Source organism: Phocoena phocoena, chromosome 20 (genome assembly GCF_963924675.1).
Source record: "Phocoena phocoena chromosome 20, mPhoPho1.1, whole genome shotgun sequence".
NCBI lineage: Eukaryota > Metazoa > Chordata > Mammalia > Artiodactyla > Phocoenidae > Phocoena > Phocoena phocoena.
The window spans coordinates 25252703-25277490 of NC_089238.1; the positions used below are offsets into that span (position 1 = coordinate 25252703).

The window sequence follows — 24788 nt, forward strand, 5'->3', positions numbered from 1 at the left end:
CCCAAGGAGGGAGAATCAGGGAGGGCTTCTCAGAGAAGGCACCCCTTGAGCTGGGGCCTGAAGACCGAGAAGAAGGGAAGGGCGTTCAAGCAGAAGGCTCAGCAGGGGTACATGCGTCCCGGAAGCCAAGACAAGAACAGCCCAGAAGAATGAAGCAAGAAGGCGCTCACCCCTCTCCAGCCTGACCGCCCTTTTCTCTGTTCTCTGGACTCCCCAAATCTGTCCGTGCCTCTGAGCCTTTGCACTGGCTGTTTCCTTTCCTGGAAGCTCCCCCGGCTCTTCCCTGCACTGCCTCTTTCTCAACCTTTAGGACTCAGTTGAAACGCCAGCCTTCCTTGACCACCTGATCTGATTTTTCACCCCCAACACCCCCTCCTCCTTGCCCCAACATGCACACAGACACACTTCACTTTCTGTCCCAAAGCGGTGTTTTACTGTCTTCAAAATTCCACAGTCTGAAACGACCTCGTTCACGTATTTACTGACTTATTGTCAGTGTCTCCCGTAGACCATCGGCTCTGTGAGAACAGGGACCTTGTGTACCGGTTCACAGCTGCAGCCCAGGCCCCCGCGATGGCACCTATAATAGGTACTCAGTAAATGTTCGTGAAACGAAAATGGAATGAGGGAAAGGGTCAAAGCAACTGTTCACAAAGGCTAAGAAGGAGGGGTGCCCCTGGAGCTCAGACCACGCCCCTGGCTCACAGACACCTCCCCCTGGCTGGGTACCAGGATTCCTCCTGGCAGGGCCCAGCTTGCCCCATCGGAAGGGCTCCAGGTTGCTAGTTAGAATACCTAGCTTTGCTCTTAATCAATTGTAATCATTTAGCTGGCAGCTAAGCAAACAGCGTGAGCTAATCCTTTAAATGCGCCTGCTCAACGCCAGGCTGGTCGCTTTGCCGCTGCAGGCCGGCTCCGGATGCGCTTCCTGCGGCCCCTTGCTTTGTCGATGAGGGAGTCTAGATTCCAGGGCACGGGGCAGGCCCGCTGCTCCCCGCGCTCGGCCCAGCCCCGTCACAGAGGTCTGCAGGATGCCAGACGTTCCACCACCAAGAGACCTTTCTCCGGCTCAGCCTCCTGTGACAGCACCCGGCAAAGCTGCCGTAGGTGGGAAGGTGGCAGCGCCAGGAAGCGTGAGGTCTTCTGAGGTTCCTGTCTCCACGCCTGGACCCCATCCTTCCTCTCCCCAAGCCTGGCCTGAGCTGAACTGACCCCCTTGCTCCTTGCAAGAAAAGTTGCAGGTTCCTGGCCTCAAGCTCCAGCCTTACGAACACGGCTACAGGCCGGGCTCCGCATAACACTCCCCAGGGCGCTTCTGCCTGGGTCCACCCGCAAGGAGTTTCTTTTGAATCCCCCGTTATCGCTATTTGTGCTACCTGCTTGGCCCAACTACTAAAATCGTTTCCGGTTCCCCTGACGTAGGCTTTTTATAGTTCAGCACCGCAGGTCTCATTTAAATCTATTAGCTCATATAAATGGCAATTCATTTAAACTTTGGAGGGTTTCTGTTTGCCTTGGTGGCGAAGACAATTTGGCTTTGCGTGTGGCTCTGCCATTTGCAAGTGACCCTGGGCAAATCACTCAACCTCTGAGGGTCTCAGTTTCCATATCTGTAAATGGGAATAAGAGTGCCTACTTCACGGGATCGTGCTAAGGCAATCCACACAAAATGCTTGACAGGACCCGGCCCACACTAGGGATCCACCCAGGGTGGTGGCCGTTATAACTACTTCTTGTCCGGTTTCGGGAGGAGCTTGTCCGCCTGTCACAGGCCAGCCACGTATGGCTGGGAATCGGCGTGCCCCCTCATGGCTTCCCTCGGCGATAATGAAGAACGGGATGCGGTGAGGCTGTTGGGAAGGAGAGAAGGCGATGCCATCCCTGCCAGTGTCTGTGGGATTGAATCCACGGGGATTCGAAGACAGCTGGGCTGGGCAGGCAGAGCCATTCCCTCCCCTCAGGTCAGCTAACCCCTGGCAAGGGGCCCACAGGGCCCTGGGCCTTCATCTGCTGAGGCCTGAGGCTGGAAATGCAAGGCCAACAGCCCCGACATTTTCGGGGTCTGTGGTTTACAGGGTTGTCTCACATCCCCAACCAAATCTGCATACCTCCCTCCACCGAGCCTGGGGAACAGCTAAGGAAAACGGGGTCCAGAGAAAAGGCCTGGGACAAAGGCGCTCGGAAACATGTAGAAAGGGGGACTTCAAGTCCCAGTCTCTGACCCCCCACTCCGTGCCCTTTCCCCCTTGCCTCACTGCTCTGCACCCAGCACCTCCCATGCCCCATTGGGGGCCTCCAGTGCCCATGGCCTTGAGACTTGGCTGGGTGCCACAGAAGGAAGGATTTAGAATCTCACTTTGTTCCAACTCAGGCCAGAGATCATGAAATCACAGCAAACCCCAAATGGAGGGGACCCTAAAAAGTCTTCTGATCTTAAAATGGCTAATGCTAGTGATATACTATACTACTACTACTACAAATGATACCAACAATGCTAGTCATGATAATAGTAAATGATAGTAAAAGCGGGTAGGTGTTAGTAATAACCAAGCTCTTCCTACGTGCCACCCACTGTGCCAAGGGTTTTATGACACGACCACGAGGTAGCAACTATTAATGCTCCATTTTACAGATAAAGAAACTGAGACCCACAGCTGACGAATGACAGAGCAAGGCTTCAAATGCAGAGCCGTTCTCACAAAGACTGTGCTCGCAGCCTCTCCCTCTGCAGCGTTTCAGACAAGGGCTCCGTTTGCACACCTCTACTGACAGGGACTTCACCACCTCCCATTCCTTCCACGTGTAGACAGTTTTCCCACGTAGTGGCTATCTGTGGTGTCTACCAGCCATGCTCCCCTTCCCCCGACGGTTGGCATTGAGTGGCCCCACCTAGGGCCACAGCTCACTGGAGCAGGTTTGGACAGCTGACCTGAGTGCAACCGTCAGATTCCCACTCCAGGGACCTAGAACCTGTTGCCTGCACACCGACTGTTACCCACAGTCACCATTTCTGGGTGAGCTGGGTGTTGCTGCCGGCTACTTGTGTAACGACATCCCCACACTAAAGACACACCTGTTGAAATACCCAGGTGTGTCTGTCTCAGCAGAAACGACAGGAGCTGCGGCAGTGCTGGCCACCTTCCTCCTCGTATAGAGGAGCCCAGAGAGTCAGGCTGTAGAGAGAGAACACGACACGAGCCAGAAAGGGGCAGAGGCAGAAGGTCCCTGCCTTGACAAAGAGCACTTGGTTCCTGGGAACTGGACAGCCGAAAACTCGACACTTCCTGCTCCTGGCATCCAAAGCCGCGCCTGTGTCCCTACAAGTTAAATCCCATCTTGCTTGAGCCATAACCCCAGAGAGCGATGCCTGAGTCTGACTGTCAGAGAAGAAGATCCGCGTCCCGAGTCTCCGCCTACTACCGGAAGTCTGGGGGCTACTGGAAGCACGCTGAGGACCCCCTCATCCCAGCAGAGCTTAAAACACTTGAAGGGCTTCCCTGGTGGCTCAGTAGTTAAGAATCCGCCTGCCAATGCAGGGGACACGGGTTCGAACACGTGTGGGACACGGCTTCCCTCCGGGAAGATCCCATATGCCGCGGAGCAACTAAGCCTGTGCGCCACAACTACTGAGCCTGTGCGCTAGAGCCCGTGAGCCGCAACTACTGAACCCACGTGCCAGGACCCACTGCTCCACAACAAGAGAAGCCACCGCAGTGAGAAGCCTGTGCACCGCAACTAAGAGCAGCCCCTGCTCGTCGCAACTAGAGAAACCCGTGCGCAGCAACGAAGACCCAATGCGGCCAAAAATAAATAAATAAAATAAATAATTTTAAAAACAACAAACACTTGAAGACGACTGTCCCCACGCTCCCCCCACAATCCAGCCATGTCTTCTCCTGGTGAACTAGCCCCCTGAAAGCTCCTTGAAAGCAAGCTGCATGCCCAGAGCCTAGCACCCTGCCTGGGCTGAGTGGGGTGTATGTGTCTTTGTGTGTGCATTTGTGTGTGTGTTTAGACGAATCTTGTTCAGGCTTCCCTATTTCTTCTCCCTACCCCCAGCCCCTGGCAATTACTGGTCTGTTTTCTATTCCAGTATTTCAGCATTTTTCCAGAACATCATGTACATAGAACCACACAGTATGGAGCCTTTTGAGCCTGGCTCCTTCCACTTGCCATTTACCATTCACACATGTTGCTGTCCGTACGAGCAGTTGCATTTTATTGCCAAGTAGTAGTCCATGGTATGAATGTAAATACATCTGTCTGTTCATTTACCAGGGAAGGGACCACTGCGGGGCGCGGTTTCCGGTTTGGGGCCATTATAAATAAAGCTCTACCATCATTCGTGTAGAGGTTTCCGGATGAGCGTGTTTTCAGTTCTCTGGAATAAACACCCAGCGGTAGCATTGCTATGTCATAGGTTAACTGTACATTTAACGTTGTAAGAAACTCAAAAACTATTTTGCCACACACACGGCTGTATCATTTTGCATTTCCCCAGCAATGCAGGAGAGTTCCAACTGAACCTCCATGCCCTGGCTGGCACTCGTCGGTTTTTTGCTTTTGTTTTAGTCATTCTACTAGGTGTATAATGGCACTACCTCATGGTTTTCATTTGCTCTTCCCTAATTACTGACGATGCTGAACATCTATATGTCTTCTTTGGTGAAGTGTTGAAATTTTTTGCTCCTTTTTTTTGGTTGATTTCCCCTCTCGTTATCAAGTTTTTAAAAAATATGCTCCGGATACAAGTCCTTTATCAAATATGTGATTTGCAAATATCTTCGCCCTGCCTGGGACTTTTCATTCTCTTAACAGTCAGTGTCTCTCAATTTGGGTTCAGGACGTAAATCAGATAATATGTCTTCCCATTGTGATGCGCGGTTTCCCATCACAATGGGGACAAAATCCAAAGAGCTTTGCTGTCCTATGAACCTTGCCGTGACCTTGCCTCCACCCACCGGCCCCCTTCACACCCCCCACCCCACTCACTGTGCTTCAGCCAATTGTCACCTTCTGTTGTTCCAGCAACACACCTGGCTTGCACTGGCCACAGGGCCTTTGCACTCGTGCCTCTCTTCCACACACTCTCTCCCTCTCACCTTCCAGACCTCAGCTCAAATGCCACCTCCTCAGAGAGGCCCTCCCTGACCACACTCACCAAGCTGTAACCAACCTCGCTCCCATTATGCTCTAGCCTATTACCTGGTTTTATTTTCTTCATGTCATTGACCACTATTGGAAAGTGTCTATCAATCCCTCCAGAATGTAGGCCCTATGGGTGTTTCTCTGTCTCACTCACCACTGTCTCGTCAGTTCCTAGATCTAGTGTCTGCACATAATGGGCCCTCTATCTACATGCTTTGAACAAATAAAGAGCAACTTGAATCCCCTCTCATGCACCTAATCAATGAATGTGCCCTGGTTTGTCCAAAGTTCTTTAAATTAATCTCAGTCTCTGGGCAGAGCCAGGTAAACTCAGAATCAAACAGGACCTGCACCTCCCTCTTTCTGACAACTCCTATTAATGCATCTTAAGAGAACACTCCCTTTGGAGGCAGGCATATCACTCTGACACAGACCAAGCCTTCCAGAGCCCATTCCTACCTCTATTACCTCTATATCCACAGCAGGAAGTCAGCTCCTACAGTGAGAACAATCTTAAATTTCACATCTTCTCAAGACCTCTCAGCCCAGAGTCACTTGTGCCTGCAAACGTTAGCTGCCCTGAGTCTCCCCACTGGACCTACATGACATACAAACCGGAGAGCCACTCAAGGCCCCAGCAAGGGCCAGGCCCTGTCTCCTGTTGCACCCCCCAAGCCCGCACGTGTCACTCTAGGGAAATAACTCACTCGTCTGCCAGCCCCAGCTTCAGCGTAAGGACGATGAAATTTTCAAGGCCTGAAAAACCCTTCTCTCAAAAAACCAGAAACTTGTTCCTCAAGTTACTTAACGAAAGCCATTATTTGCGTAGATTTGGCATTGCTACAACACTACCATATTTAAATGGTCTGTAATTAAAATCATTAATTGCAGAAAATAGTGACTCGTTAAGGCTACAATTTAGTGAGGTTCTTGGCATCTGAGGATCTGCGTTAAAGGTTGACGGGGTGACCCAGGGAATCATCAGCTTACACACACCATTCTGGTGTCTGGGATGTCTGCAGCCCCAGGTGGGCGCAGCCGAAGCAAGATCTGGCTTGAAACCATCGCCACCTCCACCTGTGCACCACGAGCTAGGCCTCCGGCACAGGGATGCCGACGAAGCTTGAAAAAGGCAGGACTGGGAAGTTTCTCTGGGCAAAACCTCAAAGCCAACAAGGAGAGCAGTCATCCCTCTCTTGGCATCCAGGACAACGTGGGGGGACCAGAGGGCTGAGCGAGCCCGGAGTTTAAGTGAATCATAGCTTATATGAGCTCGTGCGTTTAAAAGCGGCCTGCCATGTTGGGCTATAAAAAGCTTCAGTTGTCTGGGGACTTGGAGCCCATTTTGGTAGCTAGGTCAGGCTGGTAAGGCAGGTGGAGACAGGGTGAAGGGTGCATAGCCCGTGCACGAGCAAGGCTTCCTGGACAGATGCCGATCAGGGCTGGCACCAGTCCCCCTTGGTCAAATGAGAGGGCAGTTAGCTGTTCCCTCACAGGCCTCAGCACAGAGGTACGCACTCAGTTTGTGGATCGATGGGGAGACAGCAGTGGGCCCTGGGTGCAGTCACTACCTTGCTGCTGGTCATTTCGTAGCAGAACCCCCTCTCTGGGCCTGGGTCCATAACTCTGTCCCACACTGAGATGGAATGAACGTTGTGTGAGAGGTACAGGACTTACAGGAACTCAGAGGGGCTGCCCGAAGAGTGAAAAGAAATGGGCTTTCCAGCCATCCACCTGGTGCAGTTCAAGGTCAGAGGCCAGGCCTGTCCGCTCTGTCTGCCTGGCCCAGGCCCCGGGACCAGCCCATGGGAACAGGACCCTGACTGTCGGATGGTGAGTCCCTCCTGTGCCCTCTGTGGGCCTGTTTTCCCTTCCTCAGGGTGATAGTCGTCAGCAGCCGTGCAGACAGGATGGGTCCAGGCCTGGCTGAGTGCATGGGCTATAGCGCAGTGAAGCGGGCTACCCTGCAACAGGCACGGCTACACCCCTTCAGTCCCAGAAGAGGGCCACCACTGCTGCCCTCCAGCGACTCTGCTGTGGCTGCAGCCTTGAAACACGCAGCTGAATGCAGCATCAGCGCCTGCGTGGGGGTGCAGGCAAGGTGTACGGGCTGGGCGGACACACCTGGCGGGCCACGGTGTTCGCCAGTCCTTGGGGGTGGGGCTGTGAGGAACGCCAGCTCTCCTCTCCTTCCAGTCATTGGGGGATTCCCTCCCTCGCCCCTGTGACATTGGGCATGGCCACCTGAAGGGCTCTGGCCAAGACAATGTGGGAGCGAGATGTGGGTCGCTTCCCAGTGAAGCTTTGAGAGCGGTCTGCGATCGCCACCCCCTCCCTTCCCTGCTTCGGAGACCATGCGAACATGAGAGGAGATGAACCCGCCATCGGCGCAGGTCACTGACTGTCGTGAGCAGAGTTCCTCCCCAGCCACCTGATACATAACACAAGCAACAGATAAGCCCTCGTTACTTGAAGACAGGGCTAAAGGATGTTTGTCCCTGCAGCAGAACCTAACCCGCATCCCAGCTGAAAACAGTGTTATTCCCACTGCCTGATATCCCGGCGTGTCTGTGTGTACGTGTGGTACTTCTGTGGATGCCTGAGTGTTACTTCTTTGGGGGTGTGGTGTTATGCTGTGTGTGTGTGGTGGTACTCTGAAAATGATGTCTCTGTGTGTATGCACAGGGACTGTGTGTGTGGAACTTTCCTTTGTGTGTGTTTGATGGTGTGTGTTTGATGGTGTGTGTGTGTGTGTGTGTGTGTGTGGTATTTCTGTGACAGCATGTCACCTCTCCAGTGTTAAAAGAGTTTCTTGCAAAAACCAGCACGTGAGAAGGTGCTTTCACCTGCACACAGATCTGGGTCCCCAGAAACCAGTAACAGGTGGGAAGGGGCCCGTGGGATGCCGAGGGGAGTGGGCTACAGGAGCCCTGGGAAGCCCACCACAGCCGCTTCCTTTCCCAAGGGCCCTCTCAGCTACTGCAGGCCCTGGATGGGGGGCTGAGGAAGCTGTAGGGCTGTGGTGCCCCACCTGAGGGCCACATCAGCCTCAGGACCACTGGCAAGTATCCCTTCCTCTGAGTTGGGGCCCAACCGGTATCCATTGCTCTCACTTTTCTAGCTTTCCTGGGCATGTTGGAGGTTCCGAGATCCCAGATCCAGCTTCCGGCCACACGCGGCCCCAGGACTCAGCCATGCAAGCCACATGGGCCACCAGCCATAGATCCAAAGTTCAGTGGAACATCACCATGTAATACCAGTGGGGAAATGAAATCCCTGAGAGGGGAAGGGACTTGCAATGGAAACAGCACAAATGTTAACCGTTCCGACTCTGGCTGCAGGCTCAGCTGCTATGGTCCAGCTCTCCAGCCCAGAACGCTGGGCCAGTGAGGCCAGGAGGCCATACCCCATACCAGCCAGCCGGGAGGGCAGCCACTGGCTCCAGACCCACAAGCACAAGTCCAGGGCCTGTTGCTTTTGCGGCTGGGGTGGTGCTGAGTACAAGATCCCACCATCATGGATTCACCCCAAGACCCTCAGTGCCAATGGGAGCCCCAGAGAGCCCCAGGAGGGGTGTGCACAGCGGACAAGGGCACTCACCTGCAGCTCGGTCTGGAAGAAGAACTTCTGTGGGCACTGCGAGCAGTCGTAGATCTTGTCCTCCTGTCCGTGCACAGCAAAGATGTGCTGCTGCAACTTGTTGGCCTGGACGAAAACTGGACATGGACATGGACATGGCCATCAGGGGGCCAGGCACTGGGGACACGGGCCCGGCCAACCAGAGCAGCTGCTCCACGCCACTCCCACGTAGGGATCACCCAGGCACGGACACGGCGGCCAAACAATGGGCTACTGGACACACTGTTGGCGCACGCTAGAGAGGGCTCAAGCCAGTGAAGCTGAACTCTGCCACTTATAGGCTGTGCAACACTGGACAAGTCGCTTAACCTCTCTGGGCTTCATTTCCTGAAAAATGAGGATCGCTAAAGTATGTAGTTCACTAGGTGGCTGGGAGGATCAAATGGGTTAATACTTGCAAAACGCTTAAAAGATGGCCTGGCACATAATTAGCCCAATGAATGTCATCGTCCTCATCATCGCCGTTTGCCAGATACCTTCCAAATGTGGGCTCCTTGAATACACACAGGCCTGTAAGGCGGGCACTGCTATTATCCCCATTTTATAGAAGAGAAAACCGAGGCACTGGGAACGTTGTGACTTGTCCCAGGTCTCACTCTGCAGGTGGCAGAGCTGAGGTTTGATTTAAATAAGCTCAGCACAGAGTCTAGTACGGGAAGGCACTCAATTAACAGGAATCACTCATCTTGCTGAGGTTGTCAGCATCCTCGGACCTCCACACAGGGGCCCCCGTGTCCTGGATGGGCAGACCTGGCAACTGAGGCCCCTTGGTGCCAGCCCCCGACCCAGCTCACAGAGTGGGATGGTAACAGATGGGTGGGGGCTCCTGAGGTGGAGGGATTGAGAGGGAAGAGGCACCAGTGTGTGCCAAGACTCCTGGGAACCCCAGAAGAGCGTGAGCCTGCGGGGACTCCCCCCGCTGCGGAGCCCCTTCCTCGGGCCTGTCGCAGAGCAGGTCACAGCCCCGGCCTCCCGGTGGCTGTATCCTCCATGTGGTCCGGACCCTGGGCGCACACAGGAGGTGGCCCTGAAGCAGCTGTGTGTCTGGGAGGTGAGCACTTCAGAGATCCCCTCCTGCCAGGCGCCCTCCCCAGGGTGGGCTTCCCGCCGTGGCAGACGACAGATGTCAGGGAGAGGCAGGGGAAGGCCAGCCTCCCCCACGCACACCGGCTGCCATCTGGGCAGCAGGAGGGGGGCCGGCAGAGCCCCTGAGACTCGCCTCAGGCTGGGACAGCCACTCGCCTGGGCCGGCAGCCAGTCTGGGGTCTGGGGACTTGGCCGGTAGAGCTGCCCTTGACCCCTCCAGCCTGGAGCACGGATGAAGCAGGGGCTGGGACAGGCCAGGGAGGAGGGGGAGACAGGAGGTGTGCGAAGCGGGAACCCCACTGGTGCTGGACAGAGCTCAGAGACGAGCCTGGGGACCGTGAAGGGCCAACTGCAAGGAAGGGCAAGGCTGGGTGGGAAAAAGCGTGGTAGCAGTTGACGGCAGGGGTGGGAGGAGGGCGAGGAACCCACGCTGCCGAAGAGGAGACAGCAGAGAGCGAAGACAGGAAGGGCCGGGGTCAGCTCTATGTGGAGGCAGGCGGAGCAGTAGGGCTGCGGATCCCTCGGGGCTTCCCCGTGAGCTCCGGGGCCACGTTGGGCCACATGCTGAGGGCCAGGGATTGAAGCGGCCGGGCCCCTGGGTCCCTTCCCTCTCCCCACGTGCTCCCCGCCGGGCACACTTACCTGTGAAGCACACGGGACATTTGAAGGTGCCGCCCATGCCCTCGAAGCTGTGCTCGATGAGGTGACAGAGGAGCTTGGCCGGGGAGTCGAACATCTGGTTGCACAGCTTACACTCATGGTTGATGCCTTCCTCTGCAAGGAGAGCCACGGCCAGTCAGCCACCCTGCACACCGTGTCCTCCTGCAGGAGTCCACATGCCCCCAGTACACCCCAGGCCAGCTCTCCCTGACCCCCAGAACCAGGGCTGGGGAGGGGCTGTGGATGCCCAGGCCCATCCCAGCTCTAGATGGTCCAGCTCCCGGAAGGCTAACAGACCCCAGGGGGCGCCAGCCCCAAGTATCTGGCTCTTGAATGTGTCATTTGCTGTGATTTCTCCTGCTGGTCTAGCAACAAGGCAAGTAGCTTGAATCCTAGACTGTATCATAGAGGAGAGGGGCCCAGGATGGGGTCTGCATGGGGAAGGGAGTCCAACCAAAATTTTAAAAAATCCAATAGACCATTTATCGAGCATGTACTGTGTGCCAGGTGGGGATTCTGTGGGGAGCTAAGCAGGTAATGCCCTTGCCCCCATTCTAGTGGTGGGGAGACAGATAATAAAGACAATCAACACATAAGCGTCAGGAGGTGACGAGGTAACACAGGGAGCTCTTGAGGGGAGAGTCGAGGGCAAGGCCCCGAGGTGGGCCCACGCGGGGCCATCTGGATGGCAGTGAGGGGGCAGTGCCTGACCGTTGGGGGGCCAGGCACAGCATGGGACAGTGGGGACCCAGGGATGCACTTCACAAAGAGCCTTGCCGGCCACTAGAGGGCTTTTTACTCTAAGAGGGATGGGCAGCCCCTGGAAGATACTGCAAAAAACAATAAATTGTTCTTTTAAAATCTTTTAAACAGACGGTCTACCCAGTGCTCACGGACAGTGGGAAGACACCCTTTGCTGCTTCCAGATCAGAACACAGCTCCATCTCCCCACCTGGGAGCTGCTATGACCCTAAACCTTCACTCAGAGGTGCCCAGGGAGGAGAGGGTGCCCTGAGCGCCAGCTTCCCACCAGCAGAGCTGTCTGGTGCCCCGACCCAGGACCAGCAGGGCAGAGTTCAAATCCTGGCTTCTTCTTCAAGCCATGTGGCCTGGGCAACAGTTCACTTTCAGTAGATGAGGGCCACCTGAGTCCCTGCCTCACAGGGCTGTGAGAGAATGAAAGGGGCCATACCAGTGACCAGTGCGGCTCACTGGTCAGTAGCGGTGACGGAGAATTGCCCCAGCTCGAGTGTAATATCACCCAGGGTTGGAACCTGACTCTGCTACTTACTGCATGATCTTGGGCAAGTTATGTAACCTCTCTGTGCCTCAGTTTCCTCTTTTCTAAAATACTCAATAATAGCTTCCTTAACACTACACACCTACAAGAATGGCCAAAATCCGGAACACAGACAATACCAAATGCTGACAAGGATGTGGAGCAACAGAACTGCCATTCACTGTTGGTGAGAATGCAAACTAACACAGCCACTTTGCAAGACTGTTTGACAGCTTCTTATAAAATTAAACATACTCAGGCTTCCCTGGTGGCGCAGTGGTTGGGAGTCCGCCTGCCGATGCAGGGGATGCGGGTTCGTGCCCCGGTCCGGGAGGATCCCACATGCCACGGAGCGGCTGGGCCTGTGAGCCGTGGCCGCTGAGCCTGCGCGTCCGGAGCCTGTGCTCCGCAACGGGAGAGGCCACAGCAGTGAGAGGCCCGCGTACCGCAAAAAAAAAAAAAAAAAAAAAAAAACTAAACATACTCTTACCATACGATCCAGCAATCTCACTCCTTGGTATTTACCAAAAGGAGTTGAGAACTTATGTCCACACAAAAGCTTGTGCATGGATGTTTATAGTAGCTTTATTTAAAATTGCCAAACCTTGGAAGCAACCAAGATACCCTTCAGTAGATGAGTGGACACATAAACTGTGATATCTCCAGACAATGGAATATTGTTCAGTGCTTTAAAAAAAAGACATTGGGGCTTTCCTGGTGGCGCAGTGGTTGAGAGTCCGCCTGCCGATGCAGGGGACGCGGGTTCGTGCCCCGGTCCGGGAGGATCCCACATGCCGCGGAGCAACTAGGCCCGTGAGCCATGGCTGCTGAGCCTGCGCGTCCGGAGCCTGTGCTCCGCAACAAGAGAGGCCGCGACAGTGAAAGGCCCGTGCACCGCGATGAAGAGCGGCCCCCGCTTGCCGCAACTAGAGAAAGCCCTCGCACAGAAACGAAGACCCAACACAGCAAAAATAAATAAATTAAAAAAAAAAAAAAGACATTGAGGAACCTTAAATGCATATTACTAAGTGAAAGAAGCCAATCTGAAAAACACTACATATTGTATGATTCCAGCTATTCTGGAAGAACTATGCAGACAATAAAAAGCTCAGTGGTTACAGGGGCTGGTAGGGAATGAATAGGCAGAGCACAGACGAATTTTAGGACACGATGCCACTATGTATGATATTACGCTAATAGGTATATATCATTATACGTGTGTCCCAACCCACAGAATGTACACCAAGAGTGAGCCCCAAGGAAACCCATGGACTTTAGGTGACCACGATGCTTCACTTTAGGTTCATCTTTGCAAAAAAAATGTACCATCATGGTGAGTAATGTTGAAAATGTGGGAGGCTATGCACGTGTGGGGCAAGGGATAGAAGGAAAGTCTGTATCTTCCTCTCGATTTTACTGTCAACCTAAAACTGCTTTTTAAAAAGCCTTTGAAGAACAGGCTTTAAAACAACGTCAATCCCGGGACTTCCCTGGTGGTCCAGTGGTAAAGAATCTGCCTTCCAATGAAGGGGATGCGGGTTGGATCCCTGGTCGGGGAACTAAGATCCCACATGCCACGGGGCAACTACTGAGCCCACGCGCCTCAACTAGAGAGCCCACGTGCTGCAACAAAAGATCCCGCACGCCTCAGTGAAGATCCCACATGCCACAACCAAGACCTGACAAAACCAGAGAAATAAAGAAAATGAATAAAATAAATATTTTAAAAAGCCAATCCCCCCCCCCATCAAATAGCCTTCCTCTTACAGTTGATGTGAGAATTAAATGAGTTAATACTCCTTTAATACATGAAAAGGGGTTTTGACCAGCCCCTGGCACACAACAAGCACTCAATAGGTGTTTGTTGCCAAGCGTGCCAGTATCGGGGAGAGTATTATCTGGGACAGCCAAGGACACAGGCTCCCCTTCGGGCTCCCCCAGGGAACCAGCCTCACCAAGGGTGCCAGGTGCTCCGATTAGCCCTCAAAGGCAAGAATTAGGTAGCAGAGGGGCTCTGCCAGTGGCAAAACACAAACACAGATGGGCTGAGGCTCCTGGCGAGTCCCTGGGTCCCCAGGCCCTGGCAGGGGCTGGCAGGGACAGCAGGCATCCCCCTGGCCCAACCTTCCCCCACCCCCACCCCCGCCCGGCACCCCACCGCAGAGGCGCAAACACACACGTGCGTGTGCAGGTGGGCCTGCCCCACATAGCCCACTGGCTGGAATCTTCCGGGTGTTTGTCACGCCCCTGGAGCCCCGGCAACTAGGCCACATGCACCCGACAGAGATTCAAGCTGATCTTCCATTTATACTGGCGAAAAAGGAATTCATTGACAAGTTTTGGGACACAGGGCAGGCTCAGCACGCTCGCCTCACGGGCCCCAACGCACGTCCTCCACTTCCCTCGGGGAGGCTCTCATCATAATTAGAGATGGCCTCCAGTGTGGGGGGACTGCCTCAGAAGACCCTCCCCCCACAACATATGCCCTGCTCACCCCCTCCCCCGCCCAAACAGTGCTTCGCAGAGCCTGGCACAGAGTAAGGAATGAGTGAATGAATGAATGAATGAATGAGAGAGATACCACCCTTACATATGCCCTCCCTGTTAGGATGTGGACATCTCCTGCACATTAATGAGGCAGAGGGTATGTGAAAATGATGACTGTACAGAGGTTTCTATGTTAGTTAACTGAAGTTTAAGTTTATAACAAATTGACTCTCAGAATTAACCCTGCTTGCTGGGAAAGCCACGTTTCTAGGAGAGAAAAAATGGGTTCAGAGGATTAGACCACTTGCTGAGGTAACACAACCAGCTGGGGGTGGTACTCTGAACAAGATACAAAGCCCTCCCTATCCTTACGCATCCCACCTGCACACCACCTCCAGGCAGCCTCCCCGACTATGCCAGCTTGCACGGCTGCCCCTGGCTGGGCACAGTGACCCTGGATTCATCTAACCATATCCCATGAGTCTTCCTGATCCTGGCAACTAGTCTATAGGCACAGATAATGTCCTCTCCTCTGGTCCCCAAAGCATGAGGCTCCACCTGGGCCCACAGGAGGGGCTCAGGAAATACTCATGGAGAAGAGATGCCCTGGCCGGTCTCTCTCCCTCTGCCCAGCTAGAGCGGGTTCCCTGGGCTTGAGATGACAAAGGAGGATTTACTGCTCTCTGCTGAGTGAGGGCCTTTATCCACCTGGCTGTGAATGGAGACGTGCCCATCTGATACACAAACAGGGAGAGGACAAAGAATGCTCCTGCAACTTATAAATCAGAGAAATCATGTCTGACAGTCACCTTCCGTCCTCCGAGCGCTGAGCGATTCATCAGCCGGTCCCCCCGGTTCATAGACGCAGCTACACCCTGCACCCATGTCCATAAATACGTGCACAGTCAGGCGGACTAGAGTTGCAAGCCGGTTCCGGGGCCTAAACAGCTGCCATTTAAGCAAATCACAGCCCCAAACCGGTGCCCATGTGAGGTTCCGGGATAATTAGATCAAGAGCCCGATAGACGACTATCTGGTCCCTTTCCTCACTCCCCACCTAACGTGTTTAAGAGTCAAACCTGGGAGACAGGAGAGGGAAAATAAAACAAGCAAAAAAGTAAAAGTGGGTGAAAAATAATAAAGCCTGAGGGCTTCCCATAGACCTGGGAACCTCTCCCACTTGAAGGCAGACCTTCTGATTTGCAAATCTTCCTGAAGGACGAGGCCCTCTCCCCACCGGTGGGGGCTAGAGGGGCTCCCTGGGGGGCCCATTATGTGCACCTCTGCCTACAAAACCGTCCAAAAAAACAGTGGGGAGGGGTGGCAGGGGCTGCCCTAGTTAGTGTGCAAACACTCCTTTGCGTGCCCGTGACCCAGTACCAGCCAGCCCGTGGCTATAGAGAAAACTCACTGTCACCATCACTCTCACCCCACTGGCGCTGACAACCTTTCATTCCATCCCAAGTTGCAGGGTCTGAAGACAGCAGCACCCTCGGAGAGTAACTCTCCTGAGTTATATGAGATCACACAGGCTCGGCGACACCTTGGAGCAGAGTGACAAAGCTGTCTGGGAGTCCACAGGCCCCTTCGCCCCGGCGTGGGGCTGGAGGATTTGGTGAGTGAAGATGCACAGCCGCCTCCTCTTCTTTCTGCTCTTTTTTTTTTTTTTTTTTTTTTTCTTTATAGCACATGACAGGCATCCATAAGAGAGACCCACGCAACTCAAGTGAATTATACAGCTCCGCTCATCTGTAAAGTGAAATGCAGATTTCACCTGCTTGCTGTGCCTCCCAGTCCCCATAAGTCAGGGCTGGCACGGGGAATCTATTGATTTATTATGATGTTTTAAAAATAAAAATAAATAAAAACCCAAACTGTCAAACAAACAACCCGACAAGCATGAAAATCCCAGAGTCCCTCTCTCTCTTTTCTTTTTTTCCTCTGCTCAGGAATAATAAGTGTTAATTTTACACTTCATTTCTCAAAAAAATAATAGGATGTGCTTTTGCTTAAAACCAAGTCAGCCTGCTGGAACCTTTCAGGCTGAAACTGTGTCAGCCCAAAAGGGGAGCAGAGGGCTTTGTGGAAGAGCATCGTGCCGAGATGATAGCTCCCTGTAATGTCCCCGGTACCGACTTTTGTCTCCAAAAGCATTTGATCCCTGGCAGACACATACTTATTTCCATACAGGTCTTGGGGGAAGCCAGGAGGAGAGAAAGCTGATTATCAGAATCCTGAAGGTGAAGCTCAGGTGGGCCCCACTGATGTCAAAGGCAGGCCTGGGCACACACTCCGAGGCCGTAATTTGCTGCCTGGGAGGGAGGGGCAGCAGGCTGCAGTGGGGAGGGGACAGGGCATTGTTCTTGGACTCTAATGCACTGAGCATGACCCGCTCCCACCACAGCCGTGGGCCCTGCCTGGCCCTTCTCTAAGCAGGGACCCCACTGGGAAAAGCTGCCCCTGAGAGCGGTATCGTTCACGCGTATACCCCTCTAGGAGAGAACCAGTGACGGCCACCTGTGGAGACAGGGGACATGATTAGCTACCTCCACTCAGGAAGCAGCAATTAAGGACACAAAAGTTAGAACCAGAAACACCTGGGTTTGAATCCCATTCCCTCACCCACTCGCTGTGTGTACTTGGATAAGTTCATTAACCTCTCTGAGCTTTAGCTGCTTCTGCTAGAAAATGGGAAGCATCATCACAGGAGTTTGTAAGGTGGCCAAGCAGGCTTCTTCTGCCACAGGACGACTGCCCTCACTGAGACACCCTTCCTCCAGATCAACTCTTCATCCCCCTCCCCTCACTTCATCCAGGTGTCTGCTCAGATGATGCCACCACCGAGGCCTACCCAGACACCCCCCGGCAAAGACAGCACACACACCCCATCCTTTCTAGAGCCTTACCCACCTTGAATTTCCTTGAGAACGCTCACTGCCATCTGGCATAGTACAGAGATGATTGTTTATTTTAACTCACTGACTCTCTTTTTCACACGTACACACAGAACACACACACACAGAAAGAATAATATAAGCTCCACGAGGGCTATTTTGCTCATTACTATGTCACCAGTGCCTGGAACAGGGCCTGGCACAAAGTAGGTGCACAGTAAATAGGGAATGAACGATTTGTGTAAAGCACTTAATACAATGCTTGGAACATGGGGAGGAGATACTGGTAAATGCCAGTTACCAGACACCAGTGGTCCCCCCGAAACTTTTAGGACTAGGGCTTATAAAAGCTGTTCTTGCCTACAGGAACTTGCTGTTAGGATCCTCACAAGATGGCCTGGTCCAGGAGTGCAGGCACCAAGGGGCTCCCTCAACTGACAGAAGAGGAAAAGAAGCTTAGAGGGCAAAGCCCCTACCAGGGAGCGGGCAGAGTGAGGCAGGGGTGGGGTGCATGCTGGCCACCACAAGCAGCCCTCTCTGGCTTTAGAAAATACCAAAAAGGCCACAGGACTTGAGACCTGGGACCTAGCAAGCCACCCTCTGCTCCTCAATCACCCAAAAACCTCTGGCAAGAAGGAGGACAGTCAGACCCACCCTCCACGTTTCCATGTCTGAGCCAGGTGGGCCCCCCTGCCAGCACCAGCACCAGCGCCAACTACAGGTGGCAGGAGTGCTGGGGACTTTTCCCAGGTGACGGGAGGTGGCACTGCCCACAGTGACACAGCCTGGGCCAGTCCCAGGCTGCAGCGCTGTCCCTGCAACAGCATCTCTGCAAATGGAGGGAGCTGAAGAGGGGTGCACAGGCTGCCTGGCCGAGCTGAAATCCTCCGTCACCAGCTCGGGTAACGAACTTCACCAGACTTCAATTCCACAGTACCAGGGGCTGAGCCCACGGCCCACCCCAAGGGTCAGGTCAAGTAAAGGCCCCTGAGGTCCAGGGGCACAGGCTCGGTCACACGCAGGGCACATGGCGATAAGGAAGAAGAGGCAAATGAGAAGGCAAGAGGAGGACCCTGGGAGAGGACCTCTCTGACGCCACGCCAGTAAATAACCAACCGCAAACAGACAGGTAATAGAGACAAGGGCCGATGGGGACCTCCGTCCTTTGTTCTCTATGAAGAACAAAGACCTCTGGGCAGAAGAGAAGAGGGCAGGCAGATAATAATATCTGGGCAGCCAGATCAGGTTGTTTATCTATTGATCTGTCATTAAATACCACAGGAAACGAACCCAGGCAAGCCAAGAGGAAAGGTGAGGGATGACATTTGGGCTGGGGTTGATGAGGGGCAAAGGAGGAAACAGGGTCTGAGGCGGGCTCCTTCACCAGAGGCCAGGCGGAAATCAGGGAGCCTGGAAGCGGGGGCAAGGGCTGATCTTGGGATCCCCAACCCGGTAGGCCCCAGCTGCCCTCCAGGATCTACGTCCCTGCTGGGCAAGGTGTGGTCTCTGGCATCACCTGGGAGCTGGTCAGAAATGCAGCACCTCAGGCCCCACCCAGACCCACAGAATGAGGATTTGCATTTTAAAAGTGCCCCAATGACCCGGGTGTGCGTTCAAGTCCAAGGAGCACTGAGCCCTATAAAAGGGCTGCTGGGGATGCTGATCTCACTAGAACCCTGTTGTGAGGAAGCCGTACCTTCACCAGGATCGTATGTCTCGGATGTCTAAAAAGGAGTACACTTTTCCACAGCTGCTTTTGGTCCACACTTTACAGAAGGCTGAGAAATCCTCGACAATGGGAAACACTTTCCTGTTACCATGACCGGGATGAAAATGGTGAGGGTGTCTTTGGAGGGCAGACTCTGCAGTGGGCAACTAACACTCCCCCAGGCCACCTCAGCATCCCCACGGCCCCAGACCCCCAGTGCCAGGGTGCTCGGGGCTGCCCAGGGCCTCCCATCACTCAAGAATACCCAACCATTGCTTGAAGGCACGCCCCACCACCGCTGCCCCCATTTTGGGCCCCCATTTTCTTAATTGATCCTGGAGGATGGGCTGTGCCCTCCCTCCTCCCCTCAGAGGCACCTTCCCAGACCTCTCTGGCCAGGAGGGACCCATCTCATGGTCCCCCATGCTTCAGAAAGGCTTATAAATGAGCTCTGGCAGCCTGAACTGGGGCCCCACAGGGGACCTGGGGCCTCTTCAAAACAGAGCCCTGACAATTAGGCAGCCTGAGTTTTGAAAGGCTTGGGATTGATGGCGTGGACAGTAGAAATATCACCTGGGGAGCTGGGTGTAGTCCTCTGAGGGTTGCCTGAGGTCAGTTGCCATGGCGACGGAGAATGAGCTCAACCTTGTAACTGACCCTTATCTTTTTTTGATCTGTGGGCCACTTGGGGCCAAGGCTTGAAATCAACTGGAAAATAATCCGGTCACATATCAGAAAGAAAACTATTTATACCTATTTATCCAGGTACCCACCAACATCCGCCTTGGACAAGGATGCCAACGCCCCAATAAACTGACACGGCATGTCCACGCGGAGGCTACCAGTTTGCAGGAAAAGGGGAGGCTGAATTCCCCATCTCGGCAGAATGTAGCTCTAACCCCATGCTGGCGGGCATAGGCAGGTGGAAAGGGTTACCCTCCCCAACGTCTCACGTCATTCTAGCCGGAAGCGCTGGGCCCTCTTGCCATCCGGTAAAAGTCCACCAAAGGAGTGGGACTCTGAGATTTCTACTCTCATCTGATACTCAGGCGTTGTTTCAGCCTGGCTAGATCACTAGGCTGCCTGGCTTTATTCCAGGGTCGGAAGAGGCGTGTTCCCAGCCTTGAGGCGGGACAGGGATGTCGAGTAGATGTGCATCGCTCTCTGCACCTGGGGGAATTGTTGACGTGGGGTTTGGGGAAACAGGCTGAGGGGACAACTACAGGCCCTTCTTCCTGCACACACACCCCCGAGGGCCTGGCCGGATCAGCCGCCCGTGCACCCACTCCAGGGTTCCCGTGGCAAGACGGCCATCTGGCCAGGGCCCGTCTCCAGCACGCTGCTATCCTAAGTTACAAGTGCTCGCTCACTCTCTCCTCCGAAACTCAAATCAGAAGACTCCAGATGGTTCCATTGACCGACTGCTCCCAAGAGCCATGTCAGATGGATCTTAGCTAGGGGTCAGTTAAGCCTGAGCGTGATTCCGGGTAAATTTCCCTTGAGATTTCCCATCACAGCAAACAGGACAGTTCAACTGCCTGCCTCTCTCCCACCCTTGTTTCATCAAGATATCTTCTTTTGGGAGTGGGGGGAAAACACGCCCGTGAACTAGGCAGCTCGGAAGATATTCCTGGCTCCCCTCAGACCTGCAGGGTGACTGGGCTGAGTACTTTCCCTCCAGGCCTCAGTCCCCTCATCTGTGAAATGGGGAGAAAGTCGCCTCCCTCACAGGGCTGCTATGAAGCGTGAGTGAAAAGGAGGATTACAGCACCACCGCCAGTGCTACTATCGCCGCTTTGGTTCTTTCCCACACGATTCGACCCTGAAACTCCACACCCAGGGTCTTGTAACACAAGCCCTCGGCGGGAGTCACCAGGGCAGTTGAATCCGCCTTCAGTAAACATTTCAAGAGCCCTTAGCACCCGGCACATTGCGGGTATGCAATCTATGTTACATCCACCCACAAAATGCCTCTGGGTCAATTTTCCTTGTCTCTATCCTCTTCCGCCTCCACACCCCTCCTCGTATTTGCGAGGGCAAAAGCTGTGTCCAGATTTCAAACCCTTTTGCTCAGCTGTGCCTCGCTACAGCTCCCTGCTTCTGACCACAGGAGTTTATTCCATCTCCCCTCAGATGCTCCTGCGGCCAGAGTTTCATATTTCTTCCCGGTTCTTCTCCGAGCTCCTTTCTCTTAAAACTCACTGGGATTTCTATGGAGGTCAAAGCAGAGCCTGAGACGAGGACATGACTCAGGTTCATGTGTTCCCCCACCCCCTGGGAATGGTCAGCCCTTCTTCATAGCTGGGCCCATGCACAGAGCTCCCTAAGGGCCCCAGTGCTCTAAGAATCTCAAACAGAGGCTGGCCCCGCTGGACCGGGTCCTCGACGGAGGGAGGCTTCTTCTGGCGCTAGGATCTGCTTCCGTGCTGCCAGGGAACCCAGCCCTGGAAGGTTAATGAGAAAACGCACGATCTTTGCAGACAGCTCTGCTTATAGACTTCTTTGGCAAAAGAAAAGTCACCAACCAGGCCCTGGACAGGTCCTCCAAGAGATGGGGGGTGCCGATCTCACCTACTTTAAGGAAAGAGAGCGAAATAAATGAGTGAATGATCAAATCAACTACAGACAGATCGGTGGGCCTTCAATGAGAACTCGAGGGAGAGAGAACTCTTGGAGCGCTAAAGAATTCAAACTTCTAGAACTTGACACTCTGGGGGCTTGAAACACCCTACTGATGAAGACATTCCATGGCCCTCCTCACACGCCGGCCCCCCCAACTGCAAAAGACAAAGACGCTCAGAAAATAAAGATTCTGCTACATCCCCTGGGGACCCACTTCTGAACACGCCAAACACCTACTGACGTATATCCCTCATCATCAGATTCAAGTTTTCCACAACAAGGCAACTGCTTAAAAATCCATCAGGCTAATAATCCTCAGATTAATGGCCTCTAATAACATACAATTAACGGGACAGGCAGGCTGCAAAACTCTTATGGTCACCGACCCTGCCAGGGACACATGAATTACCCCCGCTTCAACTACAAGGGTTGTCTCTGCGGCTGACATCGTTTTTTCCCCTACCAAGATCATTTTTTTTAAATGAGCACAGCAATGCATCAAAAAACCAGACAGCTACCCACATGCACACAAACACAGGGCACCCATGCAGGAGGCTGGTAGCACCACTTTTTTTTTTTAAGTTTTCCGTCCAGGTGGACACAGAATTGTCCCTGCAGCTCCTAATACTTAAAGCAAGAAGACCTAGTGCTCAGCCTGGAGACTGCAATTCACCGTGAAAAAAGTGACAAGACTAGAAAATAAAAACTGATTGCTACGGCAAAGTTTTCAAAAGTATGCATCTGCTGGGTGTGAACTGTCCCATATGGTCATTACTCAAGGGGCTATTTAAATCTAAATTAATTAAATAAAATTAAAACTTCAGTTCTGCACTTCAAGTGTGTAACAGCAATGCGGTTAGCGGCTACCGAGTGGGATGCCGTAGAAGGTTTTCATCCTGGCAGAAAGTTCTATTGGCCAGCGCTGTGCACATTGCAAGCGAGGCAAGGGCAGGGGCTCTCCCCCGTCTTGTTCGACACCATAATCCCAGAACCGACAACAGTGTGTGGCACACAGCCGGCGCTGGACACTTACTGAGTTGTGGTATGTGCGTTTCCCAGATGTTGTAAAGAACGCCTCGTCCCTTTTGCCTGTTAGTGTTTACTACAACTGCTCTGCGTGGGAAATGCTCAGATGTGAACTTCTCTGACCTTCAACTTAAACCTCTACCCTGATAATTATATGGTTGCTTTCCCCGGGGCAGATAAGAGCACAGTGGATGCAGGAAACTTCGAGAGACACGAGGTTTCTCTGAAGGGCACAACCCGGATAAATGGGTAACTCTGACCCATAGGTTGTGAGGTGGGTCACTAGCTCGCCAGGGGCCCACCTGGCACCCCACCACTGAGCAACCCGCGTCTTCCGCTCCCTGCATCACCCCGAGAAACAGCAGAATGTCAGCAGACAGAGGACACCTATGGGCGGTCAAGGCCAAGAGAGAGAATGACCGATGCAGGGAATCCCCACCCGTACACTGGCTCAGCCCCACTGCTCGTGGAGGAAGTGTCTGCTCGAAATTGTAAGGCTTAACTGAGTGGTGTGCGGTTCCCCGGTTCTGCTTCGCACGTTACATCTCAAAGCACCAGGTTTTTTCTGTGACCCGAGTAAAATGAAAACTGGGCACTCAAAGGCCACATGGAATAAATGAATACATTCAAATCAACAATACATCCTTCACATCGTCACATGAGCCCCATCATAATACCCACACTGAGCTGTCCCGGGGGAGCAGTCCTGTCTTCAGTTCGGCTGAGGGGCCCCAGGAGCTGGCAAAGCTCGGCGTTGCGGCCCGGCCCTCTAAGGCGTTTCCTTAGACGGAATTTTCCCCTGGTCCACTCTCCCCGCGCCCCCTCCTCGACCATCAGCACCAAACTAACACCTTGCTCACAGCAAGCACAGCGCTCCCGCCTTTCTTTCTTTCTCCAACAGACCCAGATGGAGGCCTGCCGGATCCCCCAGGCTCACTTCTGACATTAACGTGGGTTTCTTCACCTCCCAGAGCCGAGCTCTCCCACACAGTTATCCGGGATGCTTTGGGGCCAGCACCCAGACACCAGGTGGGGCTCTGCCATCTCTAGGCAGCTTAGGTGCCATAGCCCAGCTCCCAGAGGCCAGCCAGTCTGCCTCTGCCCACAGCCAGCTCTGTTCACACCTGGTCGCGCCTTCACCCAAGCCTGAGGTCTGCTCCCATCCCACCCACCACCCCTAGCCCACGGGGGCAGTGAACTGACAGCACCTGACAGCCCCTACCCCCGGAAGAACAGGGGACATGGGCAGCCTGTGCAGGAGGAGGAAGCAGGGGAACTGCTGAGAGGTTGGGGGGCGGGGGTGGAGGCCACCCCCATGCAGCCCTCCACCCTCCACGCTGGCCCAGCAAGCGGAACAGCTGCCATTAGCTGTGATGAGAGGCAGGCAGCTCGAGGCCCACGCGCCGCGGCAGGAAAATGTCCCTCTGTATAGCTCTGGCTGGCATCTCGCCTTTTTGCTTCTTGGAAAAGACAGCTTCATAGACGCTCTCGGGAAAAAAGCACATCAATGCCTGGCCATTCACCCTTTGCTCTCCGCCCTCCTGGCCTGGCACACCATGTCTGCCCCAGTCTCTCCCCGCTCAGTCCATCCCAAGCACAATGACTGGATAATCCTCCCCACGCTCGACGGCCGTCATTTCACTCTCCTCCTCAAGAACCTTCAGTGGCTCCCTTTCTCCTAGTGAAATCTCAACAGCCCAGGCCCCACTAACCAGCACCCTATTTCCAGCCACACCCACACCCCCTGCCACACTGGTCTCCTCGCTCTCAGGACCTTGCTCATTCCTGACTCCGCACCTCGACACAAACAGTTCTCCGTGCTTTGCCTCTGTCCTTCCAACCACGATGTTCCAAGAGAAAGTCCTACACGGGCATTCGAGTCTCCGGTTCCACTTGCACCAAAAGCTATTCATAGTTTTGTGAAATAAAAAGCGGTCTTTCGGGCTTCCCCGCTGGCGCAGTGGTTAGGAATCCGCCTGCCAATGCAGGGGACACGGGTTCAAGCCCTGGTCCGGGAAGATCCCACATGCCGTGGAGCAACTAAGCCCGTGCGCCACAACTACTGAGCCTGTGCCCTAGAGCCTTCGAGCCACAGCTACTGAAGCCCGCGTGCCTAGAGCCCGTGCTCTGCAACAACAGAAGCCACCGCAATGAGAACCCGCACACAGCAACGAAGACCCAATGCAGCCATAAATACATAAATAAATAAATAAATAAATTTATTTTTTAAAAAAAGGTG

At 53.9% G+C, this 24788-nt stretch overlaps 1 protein-coding gene across 1 annotated transcript in view; it reads right to left on the reverse strand.

Annotated features, from left to right (window-relative positions):
* The window catches only part of ZNF423 (zinc finger protein 423), a 327693-nt gene that overhangs the window by 20015 nt on the left and 282890 nt on the right, over positions 1-24788 (reverse strand). The window contains exons 6-7 of the mRNA XM_065898763.1: positions 10516-10647; positions 8749-8864 (exon numbers count right to left, since the gene is read on the reverse strand). Of these exons, the coding sequence (XP_065754835.1) occupies positions 8749-8864; positions 10516-10647 (248 nt within the window). The remainder of the gene's footprint in view (positions 1-8748; positions 8865-10515; positions 10648-24788) is intronic.